Source organism: Nyctibius grandis, chromosome 12, assembly GCF_013368605.1.
Source record: "Nyctibius grandis isolate bNycGra1 chromosome 12, bNycGra1.pri, whole genome shotgun sequence".
In the NCBI taxonomy this organism is placed as follows: domain Eukaryota; kingdom Metazoa; phylum Chordata; class Aves; order Nyctibiiformes; family Nyctibiidae; genus Nyctibius; species Nyctibius grandis.
The window spans coordinates 2212041-2227958 of record NC_090669.1 but is presented as its reverse complement, the minus strand read 5'-3'; the positions used below and the strand labels follow the sequence as shown (position 1 = coordinate 2227958).

Here is a 15918-nt window from a genome sequence, read left to right as displayed (position 1 = left end):
CCTGGAATAACTGCTGGGTAGTCCTTTCTGATGTTTTTGTTACTTGAAAGGACTGAAAAATACTAATGCAAGCTTCTGAAAAAATATTTAATACAAGTTTGAACAAACATTCCCATCATAACTGGGCTGGGTACTGTTTGAAGTTGCAAGGTTAAGGTGGTGGACTCTTGCATTTCAAGCTGAAATTAGGGGAGTTGTTTCTGAACCAGTAGAAATCTGCAGTACTGCTGCTACCGGTGCTGTCTGTCTTGTGGACAGATGGCTTTAACCTAAGATGCCACCATCTATTGTACAGTTATCTGGTAAAAACCTGAGAAGTGGGGGAGAGGTAAGCTATTGTGCCTCACTTATAAAGTCCTTACTGGTTGCCCAGATCTTTGGATAACGAGACACTGACTTCAAAGCTTTTTTTCTTTTTGTTTTTGTTTTTTTTTAAAAAAAAAACAACCTTAGTGTTAAAAGCAATTGACTGACCATGACTATGTGTTGGTCAGAGCTGACCCCAGAAGTTTTTGGTCATCTCCTCATATCTTCTGTTTCATGGTTTTTCTTTGATATGGAGACAGGTTGAAGAATTGAAGGAAACAGTGAAAGAAGAGTTCATGCCTTGGGTATCACAGTATCTTGTGATGAAGAGAGTCAGCATTGAGCCTAATTTTCACAGCTTATATTCAAACTTCCTTGACACACTTAAGAATCCAGAGTTTAATAAAATGGTTCTGAATGAAACCTACAGAAATATCAAGGTGAGTAGTGCAAGTTTTCTAACACTTTGGTAGATTTAAAGATTTTAAAGTGTGCTGTTCTTGGGCTGTTTGCTTGCTATGTTGCTGATCTTCAAATATAGAATATAATTCAAAAATTTGCTTGCTAGCTTACAATTGAGCTAGCAGGTTACCTCTATGAATACTAGATTTCTTCTCTTTTCAGTCAGGAATGTAGCAAAGACTTAATTCTAATTGAATGAGATGGCAGATCTGCATTCGAATTCATTTATGTAGGTGGACTCTATAATTTGCAAGCCTCACACAAATTTAACCTAGGGGAAAATTGCTTATGGTCTAGTTCTTTTTTGTGGGGAAAGTATAAAGATAAGAAAACCACTCTGCTGTTTTTGTCAAAGAAGAATACAGGGGAAGGTTTAGAAAGTGGGGGGTGTAACAACAAAAATACACTAGAGGGCTAAGATAATGTGAGGAGGAGGAGGAGAGGGAGAAGCGGTAGCCCAGAAGAGATAAGTGGATGAAACAAGTTTGTCAAGCAAGCACTATTTTTAAACCTGTTGGTGGAATTTCCTGACCACCGTGGGTTACGCTGTAGTGCAAAAGAATCTCCTGGCTCTTCAGAGCATAGCTGACCTTGCTCTGTTCAGCTGATGCTCCTCTGAAGCCAAGGAACAGAACTAACAGCAGACTAGTTGTCACATGATATAAGTCTTGAAATGAGAATTAAATGGTTCCCCAAGAAGTGCAAACCGTAGCCTTCAGGTCTGTGATGAAGCATTAAGAGGAAAGGAAGCATTGCCTTCACAAGTTGTACTTTACTAAGCAAGTAGTTGTAACAGTCTTGACAGAGTAAACGGTAAGGTCTGGAAAAGTGTAATCCTCTCTTTGATCCTCTTGAAAGAAAGGAATTTTAAAATCATTACAGGGCAGATTTATGGGGTGCTGCCTGGAAGTGAAAGCTGCTCTTGAGTATCTCTGTAATGTGACTGAAGCTCAGCACTTAATGTTCTAAAACTTTACATCTTAAGTCAGATTAGCTGTTGGATTTGGTTTTGAGTCTAATTATTTTCCAGTTGTTGCTCGAGTTGCCTTTTTTTTTTTTCATTAGGTGCTACTGACGTCAGATAAAGCTGCAGCCAACTTCTCAGACCGTTCCCTGTTAAAGAACCTTGGTCACTGGCTGGGAATGATTACGCTGGCTAAAAATAAGCCCATCTTGCACACGGTGAGCTTCTGTCTTTACAGATTTGTTTGGCATGAATTGGTATGCTGTTATGCAGTAGCATAGGCTATTTGGGAGATTTTATCCCCTTCCTGATGCCTCTTTTTTTTTCTGTGCTGAGTACAAAGTATGATTCCAGAGTTGGTCATTTAAGACTTCTAAATATTTTTTTATATCAGAAAAGTTAGTTGTTGGGTTCTTGCCAATATAAATTAATTAATCCCATATAAAAATGTATGTCTGTAAATCTTTATTCCAAAAGTAACTGCTGCTTAGCAGTCTATAAAATTCTTGACTCAACCTTACCAATATGTCCTATAAGGAAATAACATGTAAGTAGAATTTTTGCAGTGTGCTTGCTGTTTTCTTTGCCCTCTTCCCCTTTTCAATTGTTGACGGTATTTTTCAGGATTTGGATGTGAAATCACTACTACTGGAAGCGTACGTTAAGGGACAGCAGGAATTGCTCTATGTAGTGCCATTTGTTGCCAAAGTCTTGGAATCCAGTGTCAGGAGTGTGGTAAGTGACTTTGTGCTGACAGAGTTATTGCTCAGAGGCAAAATAAATATTGCAGAAAGTAATTAACTTTTTTCCACACAAAGTGAAAACATTGAATTTCATGGAGAGAAAGAAAAGGGATGTTAGGGCTTAAAGTGAAGGAGCTCTGTTCTGAGGGAAAGTACACGGCCCGTGTGTTTTTTGCAGTCTAAATCGATGGTGTTGGCTGAACTGCACTGTGCTATCCCTGAACAGAACTCTAATGAGAAATGGAAGGATGCCATTGAAGAGGTTCTAGGATCTGTTTGTTCTTTGATTTTATTTTTTTTAATTCCCCCCAACTGCCTTTGACCCTGACCAACTCATGTCAGTTCTGCTTGACACAGAACTGCTCTCTCAGAAGGACCAAGTCATTGTGTTTCCAGTTTAATGTTCAACTAGCTTCCTAATCTAGTTCCAGTCAAACAGAATACTAAATTCAGCCCTAATTGCAGCTGTACAAACTTTTCTATGGCTGTATGCACACATGGCTGTTCATGTTTCAAAAATTTCCAGTCATAAGTTATCCACATGATTCAAGAAGTTTGTGTAATACTGCTGTCCTCTTTCTCTTGTAGGTCTTCAGGCCTCCAAACCCGTGGACAATGGCCATTATGAATGTTTTAGCTGAGCTACATCAAGAACATGATCTAAAAGTAAACTTCCGTTTTTCTTTTCTATACCTACTCAGTGTGAGGTTTTCTTGACCTACCAGTCAAGAAGGATGTTGTGAAGGACCAAATTTCACTTCTCACTGCTTTAGCGTGGGGAGAATTGGGCATTGCTTAATTTGGTAGAACTTGGACGAAACTCTTCTCCTGTGAGGTCAGCGTGCAAGATATTTGTCTAATCCTCAGTCACTATTAAAGCCTCTAAAAGGCGTGGGGTTAGAATGGGAAGCTTGGGAGTCAAGTGGCCCAGTAAACGTTTCGGGTGTTTTCCTTGTGACATAACCTAAACTAGAATTGTTGTGCAGTTGAATCTGAAGTTTGAGATTGAGGTGCTCTGCAAGAATCTTGCACTAGACATCAATGAGCTGAAACCTGGAAGTCTCCTGAAAGATAAGGATCGTCTGAAAAATCTGGATGAGCAGCTGTCTGCTCCAAAGAAGGATGTGAAGCAGCCAGAAGAGCTACCACCCATCACCACAACTAGTAAGTACATTTCATATAGCATCCAGAACCACACTATAGAAGTTTAAATAAGACAGGCTATGCTTTGCAAAGAAAAATGTGAAGCTACATATGCTATTGCAACATTGCTGAACGCTTGAGAGCACTTGGATAGTTTTGTAATAGAAGTAGGTGTACAGGGTTTGGAGACGGGAAGGGAATGGAAGCATCCTGAGGACTAATTCTGCATGTGCTGTGTGTAACTGCTCCTTAGAAGGGAGTGAAGCAGGATGATCTATGAATAAGATGTCAGGGGCTAAACTGGGTCATAACAAACAGCTCTGCTAAAATGCGCTGAAGCTTGTTTGGTACTAATCATTGGGAAAATGGAGAATAAAAATTGCTTGATAATTGCTTTAGGAGGCTTCATGATCAAACTGCAAAACTTTTGTTTCTTGGTCGCTTGATTTCAATGAGAAGTGTATACTTGCATTATAAGCACTTGCTTTTCAGTAATGAATCAATACAAATGTCCTTGTATTCTATAGCTGCTTCTACAACTCCAGCTACCAGCACCACTTGTACAGCCACGGTTCCTCCACAGCCCCAGTACAGTTACCACGACATCAACGTCTATTCTTTAGGAGGGTTGGCTCCACATATTACCTTAAATCCAACGGTAAGTTTTAGAGCTCGTTTGGTTTGCTAAAAGAATTCTTGCCACATACATTACCACAGGTTTCAGCTGGTGGGAGCAGCATTTTTTAAGTTAAAGTTACTGGAGAGTCACTTCTCAAAAGTAATGGGGAGAGTGAGTGCTAACAAGTAATCAGGTGGGGTGGGTTAGTAGTTACATTAGCTAACAAAATTTCACATGGCCAAGTGATCTTTTGCTGTGACATTTACATTAGTATCCAGTTTATTTCTGGCAATAAATGTCAGTTGGGATAGTTGCTATCAGGACTTAAGCTTAAAAGGAGCTTCTGTGCTCCTTCAGAGCGACTTAGCTCTTAAGTCAGTCTTTGCCTTGTGCTCAGCTGCAGCTTTGGAAGACAAATGGTCGGATGTCCCAGGTTCAGAATTATCAGACAGGTACCATGATAGCTGCCTGTGGAACACAGGAGTGCTGCTATGAAAGTAAACATAAATGTTGTTCAGAAAATGTGAATGTCCAGGGGTAGATGGGATTCTAGTTTACTTTATTCTCACTTAACTTCCCTAATCCTCCTCCAGATTCCGCTGTTCCAAGCGCACCCGCAGCTGAAGCAGTGTGTGCGGCAGGCGATAGAGCGAGCGGTGCAAGAGCTTGTCCATCCGGTGGTGGATCGCTCCATCAAGATTGCCATGACTACTTGTGAGCAGATAGTCAGGAAGGACTTCGCGCTGGATTCGGAGGAGTCCCGAATGCGTGTGGCTGCGCACCATATGATGCGGAACCTGACTGCCGGGATGGCCATGATTACTTGCAGGGAACCTTTGCTGATGAGCATCGCTAGCAACTTGAAAAATAGTTTTGCTACTGCACTGAGGGTAAGAGTCACATCAGCTGAAGCTTATTTCCAGCTCATAGGTCTGTAGACATCCAGCATTAGCAAATGAGTTCTCCACACTGTAGACTTGTTGATTAATTACATGGCTTAACTAGTGTGGAGATGAATTTAACTGACAAGTGTCTCATGACTCTTGTGGAATTAGAGTGAAAAAAACCTGCTGAAATAACAGCTTATGTCAAACAGTCTTAAGTCTGGTGGATCTTACCATGCTGTACACAAACTTCCTGACTGCCTTTTTATATTGCCCCAATGTTCTCTCCAGTTTGATCGCATCACAGAAGCCTTGGAGTGTTTATCTTTCTGTGGGTTTTGAGGTAGAAAAGGTAGAGTGGAGAGGACTAAATTGTTTGTGGGATTTTCTGGTGATGTCTTGGATTGTCTCAGCAAGCATGTATGTGGACTGTTTGCCTTTGTGTGTATATTCCGTTTCCAGTGGGAGTTGCTGCTTTACACCCTGGAAAATAAGTCCATCTGTTCAGGGTTCTCTTAAAGCAGACTCCAAGAAGGAAAGAAGAAAATCTGTATCAGACACGGAACCTGCTGAAAAAGGCTTAGGCCTACTGTTTTGCATTGTTAGTGATGCACCTTTATATCTTCTGATTAAAACCTAGGAAGTGGAAAAACTTTTAGGCAGTGATGCACCTTTATATCTTCTGATTAAAACCTAGGAAGTGGAAAAACTTTTAGGCTGTGATGCGAGGCTTGCTTTTCCTGCATTAGCATCTGTTGTGTGTGCATCGGTCTAGAAGCAGGGCTTTATTTCTGTGCCCTGGAGATGGGTTGGTGGAAAAGATGGAGAACCTCCTGCTGGTTTGTTCCTTGTTCAAAGTCTTTACTGTCAGCTTGCCTACATGTTTTATTCAAAGCTATGCAAAATTAAATTTATTGTATATTTCATGCGAAGAGAGTGCGTTCCTAAGAGCATTCCTTTTTTATTGCTGGTGTTCTGTATAGGCAGTAGTGCAGATTTTAAGGCTGGTAATATACAGGGGAAATGTACAGCCTTCACTGATTCCTGCGGTTTTCAATAGGCAGCCTCCCCACAACAGAGGGACATGATGGAGCAGGCAGCTGCCCAGCTAGCGCAGGATAACTGTGAGCTGGCGTGCTGCTTTATCCAGAAGACAGCTGTGGAAAAGGCAGGCCCTGAGATGGACAAGAGGCTCGCAACTGTAAGTATGGGACTGCTGTCTTTTAAGTGTTATATGTGCCTGTATACATCCAGACTCAGTGTCTAAAAGTCAATGTGGTGTTTGGGGTTTTTTTTCCAGGAATTTGAGCTCAGAAAACATGCTAGACAAGAGGGTCGTCGGTACTGTGATCCTGTTGTGTTAACTTACCAGGCTGAGCGGATGCCAGAACAGATCAGGTTAAAGGTGAGGGTATTAACTGAGATATGTTCTGATGCTGCTCTTCTCCCCCTCCTGATAATGAAAAGCAGATGGCGCAGCTTCAGCTGAGCGATCCTGTATATTGTTAGTCTTGTCTAACAGTGCAGCTGCTATTAGCTTGATTAGTAATGGAAACACATGGCTTACGTTGTTCTAAAATCAGCATTGATATCATTTTCCTCAATTCCTTGAGGACATTAAAAGTCCTGTCTCCTGTTCTGTGCTGTTCCTTTCCATCCTGGAAGATGGCTAGTCTGTTTTGTTGTCTTGTCTCCTTTATATTTTCTTCCCTTAAAGGACATACCACGGGCTCTCAGCAGAGCACTTCTCTAGTGTGTCAGACACACATGAAGCCAGAATTTAGTTATTCCTGTTTCTGGGAATGTGAGTTGCAGTTGTAGAGCAAAATCCTCTTGTCAGAAGGTCTGTCAGGAGAGATAGTGCAGAGCAGCTGAGTCCTGCTTCTTGGTGTCTAGGCCACTCTGTTTAAGAATGTGATTGAGCAGCTGGCTGTTACACAAACTGCCCTCATTCCTTACTTGCCACAGTACTAAACAATGAGGTTTAATGCCTGTTCTTTTCATTGCAAAGGTTGGAGGTGTGGACCCAAAACAGTTGGCTGTTTATGAAGAGTTTGCACGCAATGTCCCTGGCTTCTTGCCTACCAATGACTTAACTCAGCCTACGGGATTCTTGGCTCAGCCTATGAAGGTAGAGATTTCCAAATTCATTGGCTTGAGAGTACTATAGCCCTTTTGGTGAATGTTGCAGAACTTGTGTTCTTTCCTACAAGATAAGTAAGAATCAGGCACTTGGATTGCTTGGGATTAGTGGTTGAAAGATGCGTTAGTTTTAAAGTTAAACTAATGGCAACATAAAACTTGGATCCAGTGTTAAGGGTTATAACCTACATTGGGACAAGATCTGCAAGTTATGATTACTACATGTAGTTTTAGTAGCAGTGAAACATTTTATTCAAATCTCAGGTTACTCTTGGAGAAGATCATGGATGGCAAGCATGGATTTTGAGATAATGAATAGATTTTTGTATGTATACTTGGTCTTAAGGACTGCTAGAATTGGTTGCTAGTAATTTCCACAGCTTAATTTGCTCATATTTGTGTGTTTAAAATGCCAGCATAACTAACTGCAGTACTGTAGAGGTCTAAATTCTGGATGCTATAATTTCTGAAGCAGAAGAGCCATCAGTATTTGAGTTTCACAAATACAATCTTTTCAAAAATCACTCATTCCCACTTTCTCTTAAGCAGCAAGCTTGGGCTACGGATGATGTAGCGCAAATCTATGACAAATGTATGACAGAACTGGAGCAGCACCTGCAGTCCATTCCACACACCCTGGCCATGAATCCTCAAGCTCAAGCGTTGCGCAGCCTCTTGGAGGCTGTGGTAGTGGCTCGTAATTCCCGTGATGCTATTGCTGCTCTTGGGCTGCTGCAGAAGGTGAGTGTTAACAACTTTCTCCTGTAACAACTCACCTAACGTTTATTATTCATCTGCCTCATGGATTGTCTTGCTAGTGACTGTCTATCTTCATGCATGCTGTGGAACTTGCTTGGTGTACAATACTGAACAACTGCTGTCTTTGGACATTCAGTAAATAAAATGGGAAGAGGGCCATGGTGTTCACTTGGTGTATTGTACACGCAGTGGCCAGGCTGCTGTGGAAAGAAGCATGCACAGAATCCTGGGACTTAGGGGGGTTTTGTTCAGATGTGGCAAGTAGACAGCTATTGCACTCCAGAATAGTCTTTGATTTCAGGATGATTTGGAGGCTAAGAGGGCGTTTGAATTGCCCTTGGAGGTGGATAGTATTGAGCTTAGTACTGGATTTATAGCAGCACACTTGGGGATTGTATTTTACGGTAACTGATAAATGAATATGCATGGTGGGTTGACCCTGGCCAACAGCCAAGCATCCATCCAGCTGCTTGCTTGTTCTGCTCTCCTGCAGGACAGGGAGAAAACAGAGGGAAGGCAAGATGACTTGATCATTCATATTATGACAGTTTAGTAGGGAAAGCGAAAGCTGTGCGCACAAACAAAAAATAAAAATCACTGCTTCCCATCAGCAGGCAGATGTCTAGCCACTCCTTGGGAAGCAGGGCTTCGGCACGGGTAACATTTGCTTGGGAAGGCAAACATCATAACCATGAATACCCCCCTTTATCCTCCTTTCCCGGAGCTTTTATTGCTGAGCATGATGTCATATGGTGTGGAATATCCCCTTATGCAGTTTGGGTCAGCTGTCCTGGCTGCATTGCTTCCCATCCTCTTGCCCATCCCCAGCCTACCCAGTGGTCGGGGAGGCAGAGTGGGAAAGAGAAAGCCTTGATGCTGTGCAAGCATTGTTCAGCAATTGGCAAAACATGGGTGTGTTGTCAACACTGTTTCATATCCAAAGCACAGAACCATATGGGCTGCTCTGAAAACAATTAACTCCATCCCAGACAGAATTAGAAGAGTATACCAGGTGGGGAGTGTTGCAGTGAGCTCTGTGAGCTGAGATGGCATCAGTGCCTGTGTAGTAGTGCAGAGTATAGTGATAGATGTGGAGAAAGATCCATTTGAGTATAGTGGAAGGACACTGAGCTGTCTGCATGAGCATCTAAGAAGAGTGGCAAAAGAAAAGTAGTTGAAGCTGGAAACCACTTCAAGGGAGGCTCTTTGTTCTTGACAGATAGTGCTCGTACCTGTTAAAGGATCTAGTCCTGACTAGGACTTGACCAGGTAATTTGTGCTGCCACTGTAAAAGACCCACCTTCCGTTTGCTATAGACTAGCACAGATGCATCTGAGTGCTGCAGCTCTATGTCTGAAGAACCTAATAGCTGACCTCTGGCAGGTTCTGTAAATTTTCTTTCATACAGTTTCTCATGAGCAGTATGCAGAATTGCTCGTGAGAAAGCACTGACTTACAGAGGCTGCAGCATAAACTAATGCAGTCTTTCATACGATTTGGTGCATGTATAAAGCCAGTGGGCACAGAGAGACTGTAGGCTTGTTTGTGGTAGGACAGCTGTGTACAGTGAATGTGTAGGTACCACAGTAGCTGGTAAAAATCTCACATAGCGTGATGACTAAACTGGGTTTTGCATGTCTGTCGAGTCTTCTGGTGGCAACTCTTGCTGATCTAATTTGCAGAAGATTTGGAAGAGGACTTGTTTTTTCCTCTGCTAACAGGTTGCATCTATTCTAGGCTGTGGAGGGCTTACTGGATGCCACCAGTGGGGCAGATGCTGACCTCCTGCTTCGCTATCGCGAGTGTCATCTGCTTGTGCTGAAGGCTCTGCAGGACGGCCGCGCATATGGATCTCCGTGGTGTAATAAACAAATTACTAGGTCAGTTACGAGACAACAGGAGCACTGATGTAGTTTTCATCATCTTTTGGGAGTTACTGTGTTATTCTGAATCACTTGCCTGTTAATATTTTGCATTGCTGCAATTTGGACAGACAAAAAATAACTAGCTTTTTAATGTTAAAAGTAACTAGATCTTCTGATAATACTGCTTCATCCCAGAACATAAGAACCTTTAGTGGAATGAAGCATTTGAGATGCTCTGGTTTTTGTGGGGTTATTTTTTTCTTTCTTTATAGAGAATGTCTCTGTATGCTGTCACAAGCCAGGTGACATGGCATATGCCTGCAGCAGAAGCACTGGTGCTTCAGCTAGGTAGATGTGCCACTTTGTCCTCAGACAGGAGGCTGCTTATGCTGAATAAACTGAAGCTCTTGAAGGGTTGTTGTGACCAGTTGTGCGGGGCAACAGATGCTTGAGGCTGACTGTTCTGAACTCAAACATTACCTTAGAGAATGCTCTAGAAGAGGCTTTTTTTGGAGCTGAGTAACGAATCACAGTGAATGGCACAGTTTCTGAAGTGTTAGATTGGGGTTGCTTTGCTAAAACTGTGGTGTTTAAGTACACTTTTTAAAAGAAGTCCAATTCTTCAGGTGCCTGATTGAATGCAGAGATGAGTACAAGTACAACGTGGAAGCTGTGGAGCTGCTAATCCGCAATCACCTTGTTAACATGCAGCAGTATGACGTTCACTTGGCTCAGGTAAAGGGAACCCGCTCTTTTGGAGGAGAAGAGTTATGGTCAGTCCACTGTAAGATTTGTGGTTAAATTTTAATTGCCTTTTTCATCTTGACAGTCAATGGAGAATGGCTTGAACTACATGGCTGTGGCATTCGCCATGCAGCTGGTAAAGATCCTGTTGGTGGATGAGAGAAGCGTCGCCCACGTAACAGAGGCAGATCTGTTTCACACAATTGAGACACTCATGAGGATTAATGCTCATTCCAGAGGAAACGCCCCGGAAGGGTGAGACTGAAATACTGTGCAATATATTACTTCTCTTGTGCTCATTCACGATTTGGATGTTATATAGGTAATGTCTCATATCATTCAATCATACAGCTTTAAACTTTCTCTAGGGCTCCAGTCCTGTGTTAGTTTAAACTGGCACTCTAATGTAATTGTGCTGATTTTATGTCAAAATAGAGGCAGCTGCAGCATCATGTCAAACTGAGCGCTTGAGCAGGAAAATCTTTCCAGGCACTGAGCTCCAAAATACCATGGTACCGTGAGAAACTTGCTTGAATTCCTGCTTATCTCAAATTTAGGCAATATTCTTACCTCTTAAACCTTAAGTATCTAGGTGTTAATATGTTAATTTGTTAAATCGCAAGCAATTCATCAAATTAGACAGTCCTTTCCGTTTCTTTAGACAATTTTGTCTAGAGTCTATGAAGCAATCATCCACTCATCTCACATGGCTTGTGTATCCACCAGCAGATCACTGGGCAGCAAATGTTGCCACAGCATCTGGAAATACCTGTGGGACTTGCAGGCCTCCTGTTACTAAGGTGGAAGCAATTGTTGCAGGGGTTTGAGAAAGACATAGACTGGAGCTTGGAGAACTCTGGATTGCTGTGAGAGCAACCAGCAGCTGGCTGGTGGTGGTGGCCACCACTATCAACACAACTGCTAGTGGGAGGTCCCGAAACAAAAGTCCTTTCCTCTGCAGTTGGTGTGGGTAGACTCTCTGCTGTATGACTTGACTTTTTTGCTACAGGCAAATTTAGTGTCCCAGTCAGGCTGTTTAGCACTGGCTTCTCACTGTCTCGGAGCATTTTAGGGCTTCCAAAGTCAGCAAAAATGAAGCTGTTTCTTGTACTTGGGGTGCTTTGTTGCAGCACACCGCTGTGTGAATTGGAGTGGGACTTCAAAGCTGTATGACTTCAGTGTTTCTTCTTTCATCATAACTGTATCTGCTTTTTTGACTTATTTCTGCTATTCCAGTGAGGACTGGAAGATACAAAGATCTAGTTTAAGAAATAATTTGCTTTCTTTCAATTCTATTTGGCTGAGCTTCCAGTTCCTGTGCCTTCTCGGGGAGGAGAAATTCTAACCCAGCTCTTGCTCTGGTCTATTGCATTAGATTACCCCAGCTGATGGAAGTGGTCCGATCAAACTATGAAGCAATGATTGACCGTGCTCATGGAGGTCCCAATTTCATGATGCATTCAGGAATTTCCCAAGCCTCTGAGTATGATGATCCGCCAGGTCTGAGGGAGAAGGCAGAATACCTGCTGAGGGAGTGGGTGAACCTCTACCATTCGGCTGCAGCGGGCCGTGACAGTACCAAAGCATTCTCTGCGTTTGTTGGACAGGTAGAGCTTTTGGACAGAAAGGTGCTTTTTATTCAACATAAGTAGGGTGTGATGCCCTCTGTTTTAAAGCAGTGTTATAACCCATGTTAGCCATCCTTTTGAAACTTTCAGGTGTATGGCAGTGGACTGTCAAAATTTAGTCTGTTTCTGATGGTTCTGTAGAAACCCCTGCCCTTCACCAAACCATGTTCTTCAGATACTGTAGCAACAAGCTGTCAGTTCAGACCATGAGCTTTGGGATAAGTCTGATGGGAAAAGAACTTTAGCTGAGATAGCTGTGGGGAATAGTTCTGACACGCTCTGTGTAATGAAGCTTGACTAGTGTTGCCTCCCATGCTTGACTAGTGTTGCCTCCTTATGGGTAACAGTAAAAGCTCTGACAGCCTAGAGCAGGAAATTGCTAACAGCGAGAGATGAAGGTGAATTGTTTCAGACCACGTGAACAAGGGAATCCTTTTTGTAACCAGAATCATTAGAGGGAGGAAAAAATTGAGATTTCATTAGCTGGAGTGGTGCCTAAATTTAAACAGGCTCCAGCAGTTCACTTCAGGGCACCTTAACAGGTGTGATGAACAGCACACATCCGTCTTCCAGGTGTGACGGAGAAGGGCGATGCCCTCAGTAGCCCAACATGTGTGGTAACAAACTCCCTCTATATCTGCAGTCATCTTCCTAAAGCTGTGTTCCTGGCAGCTCTTTGACTGCAGCTGCAAGGAAGCCCATGGCCTGGTCTATTTGCATTGTGTTCTCATTAAATTTCCACACTAATACCACAGAAATGCTACAGATTTTGCAGCTTCCAACCAAGAGAAGTTCAAGCTACGAAGTATGCATAAAGATCTTGACTGATGCAGTGATTTTAGTGTCCTTGTGTACTGGCTTGTAGCCAGCTTTCTGATGGTCTGACTTCTGCATAGCATCTTTTTTTAAATGGTTTTAAGGGGTCTCGTGTTAAACCCACTTTTAAAAAAGTTTTACCTCTTCATGTGACCTCACTCTTTTTATACCTTTGAGTGTGCTTACAAAGCACCCTTCAGTATAGGACACTCATAATACTCAATGCAGTTTTGTCCTGCTTCACTCTTTCATCACACTTGTTTGCTTACCTTTTGTACATATTTGGTATGATTTGAAGGAGCAATTGAAATATATGCAAGTGCCGTGTTTATATATAATTTTTTCCTTACAGGCTTTAGCTGTGGGCTTTAAAGGAGTATTTCATAATAACTGCATTAAACAAAGTTTTATTACTGAACTTAAATGACCATAATTTTGGCTGCTTTAATTAAGTGTTGCTTCCTTTCTACTAGTCTTTAGAACAAGAAGGAGCATAGAACTTTGAAGGCAGATACATGAATTTCTTTTTAAAAAAAAGTTTTTCCAGAAATACTAGAAGTTCTCTCAAGAGTTAACAATTATGCTGTTTATATAGCTTCATGTCTGTGCAGTAGGAGTTTAGAAGTAAGATGCTTTATTCAAAACCCAGAGATTTCCTGCAATGTAGTTAGTTTCACTTTGGCTTTAATCTTATGGGTAAGAAACAAAAGGTCTCTTTTTTTATAGGTATGTTGTTAAAACCCCCCTCAATGCAAAACAAACCAAAAACTCCACCCAGCCTTTCTCTGCCTGTAACATTCCTGTAAGGAAAATGTATTCTCCAAATGCAGTTTGCTTCTACAGAACGTAGCTGCAAAGTATGATGGTTCCTGAGCTAGCAGCTGAAGTGTGCCCTTCCCAGAGCTTGTACACCCTGTGTGGGCTCCTGAAGGCCTGACAGACCAAACTGCTGCCACCTCTTGCTGTCCTTCATGCAAGGTTGAGTGCTGGTGGCAGAAGTGATACTGAAACAGGCTCCTCAGCTGTGCTGATGGTTGAAAAGAATTGGGATCAAAGAGACTCTATTTGGGAGTAAATTACTTCCTTTGTTAAAATTATGTTGCCACCCTCAAGTTGCCTTGAAAATACTTATCTCAGGGAAAAGTAGCAGAGAGAGCTTGCTACACATCAGTCTGGGGGTGTGGTAAAAATTAATTGTGAGTGCTTTGTGTAAAGTGTGTGTTGTTTGAAATAAGTTGTAAAATGAACTTTCTGTGGTTACGGTTCTGAGGTTTTTTCCTTTCCCGGATAGATGCACCAGCAAGGAATCCTGAAAACAGACGACCTGATCACCCGCTTTTTCCGTCTTTGCACCGAAATGTGTGTTGAAATCAGCTATCGTGCTCAGGCTGAGCAACAGCACAATCCTGCCGCCAACCCCACTATGATTCGAGCCAAGTGCTACCACAATCTGGATGCCTTTGTGCGACTTATTGCACTGCTAGTGAAGCACTCTGGGGAGGCAACCAACACAGTTACAAAGATCAACCTCCTGAATAAGGTTTGGAACCTTTTTTGTACTTGTTGCATTTAAAGTGCATCGTTTGGTGTACCTTAGCTGATAAATGTGAAATAGAGACCTTAATGCAGGCTACTGATAAAATACCAGATGAGGACTGTAACATGTTCGTCGGTGAACTGATAAACTGTTGAGTGTAGCATCAGGATGCCAAGTGGCTTTCTTGTTCACAAAGATTTCATATCAAACAAACCTGAAATGCACCTTTGTGCCTTGAAACGAAAAGTCAGGTGCTGTGGTCTTGAGGCATTAGAAAGTGTGGTTTAAGGTTGGCGATTCCTGGGTCTCCACCTTGATTCTGTGAGGGCCTCGCCTGCACTCTTACACTACTTAGTTCATGGCTAGATGGTCTTGGGCAGTTAAGACCTTCCACTGCTGCCCAGTCAGTCATTGTGACTGTGATCCATGGGTCAGGGAGAGCAAAGTATAGTGGTTGGGAGTTGCTGATACAGATTATAAAATTAGTTTACTTAATGCTTCTGATAACTAGAAGTTTTGGTTCTTGTTAGAATCTCCTGATTCTTTTTTTACTGATGGATAAAGTATTACCTATAGGCTGACTTGCAAAGTAATTCTTGCTGTCACCACTGAAATGTCTTGACCTCTTTAGGTTCTCGGTATCGTGGTGGGAGTTCTTCTGCAAGACCATGATGTTCGGCAGAGTGAGTTTCAGCAACTTCCTTACCATCGCATTTTCATCATGTTGCTGTTGGAATTAAATGCTCCTGAGCATGTGCTGGAGACCATCAACTTCCAGACACTCACAGCTTTCTGGTATGTATTTGAGATTGGCCACAACGCTCATCCTTTTCTGGTAGGATCAAGTTTTTTCACCTAAAGGCTATCTGACTGTTCCTTTGTGGTGGCTTAATCACATTCGGAATAACTGGTTCTCCTATAGACTGTCCACTTGCTTGTTTTAAGGAAGATGACTGGTAAAACCCAAGATGCTAAAATGCCTTGCTTTTAGGGCTGTGTATGTTTTCCCTCAATGTTATGAAAAGCAATCTTATTGCTGTGCACTTCTAACCTGCTCTAACTTTTCTTTCAGTAACACATTTCACATCCTGAGGCCTACAAAAGCTCCAGGTTTTGTTTATGCCTGGCTGGAACTGATCTCCCATCGGATATTTATTGCAAGAATGCTGGCACATACACCACAGCAGAAGGTGTGGCTGCAGTTTATCTCTTCTGAATTAAAAAGCTCACACGGATGCTTATCTGGTGTGGTGCTGTTTCACATCTCTCAAAGTGCACTAGTAGCATGGCTGTTCTGTTGTCTTCC

General features: G+C 42.3%; 1 protein-coding gene and 1 non-coding gene across 12 annotated transcripts in view; both read left to right on the top strand.

Moving 5' to 3' along the window:
• Nucleotides 1-15918, top strand: part of CNOT1 (CCR4-NOT transcription complex subunit 1) — a 57503-nt gene that overhangs the window by 36717 nt on the left and 4868 nt on the right. For 4 of the 11 annotated variants that reach the window (XM_068410998.1, XM_068410996.1, XM_068410997.1 and 1 more), the window contains exons 25-42: nucleotides 567-746; nucleotides 1834-1950; nucleotides 2357-2467; nucleotides 3064-3141; nucleotides 3462-3639; nucleotides 4146-4276; nucleotides 4831-5127; nucleotides 6182-6322; nucleotides 6422-6526; nucleotides 7133-7252; nucleotides 7810-8004; nucleotides 9760-9902; nucleotides 10514-10622; nucleotides 10717-10886; nucleotides 12007-12259; nucleotides 14367-14615; nucleotides 15244-15407; nucleotides 15685-15802. In XM_068410998.1, the coding sequence (XP_068267099.1) occupies nucleotides 567-746; nucleotides 1834-1950; nucleotides 2357-2467; nucleotides 3064-3141; nucleotides 3462-3639; nucleotides 4146-4276; nucleotides 4831-5127; nucleotides 6182-6322; nucleotides 6422-6526; nucleotides 7133-7252; nucleotides 7810-8004; nucleotides 9760-9902; nucleotides 10514-10622; nucleotides 10717-10886; nucleotides 12007-12259; nucleotides 14367-14615; nucleotides 15244-15407; nucleotides 15685-15802 (2859 nt within the window). The remainder of the gene's footprint in view (nucleotides 1-566; nucleotides 747-1833; nucleotides 1951-2356; nucleotides 2468-3063; nucleotides 3142-3461; nucleotides 3640-4145; nucleotides 4277-4830; nucleotides 5128-6181; nucleotides 6323-6421; nucleotides 6527-7132; nucleotides 7253-7809; nucleotides 8005-9759; nucleotides 9903-10513; nucleotides 10623-10716; nucleotides 10887-12006; nucleotides 12260-14366; nucleotides 14616-15243; nucleotides 15408-15684; nucleotides 15803-15918) is intronic. The other 7 variants (XM_068411001.1, XM_068411002.1, XM_068411000.1 and 4 more) reach the window with 4 other exon arrangements.
• LOC137669556 (small nucleolar RNA SNORA46) lies at nucleotides 1264-1402 on the top strand. Its single transcript, XR_011049119.1, has one exon. It is a non-coding gene; the product is annotated as a small nucleolar RNA SNORA46 (small nucleolar RNA).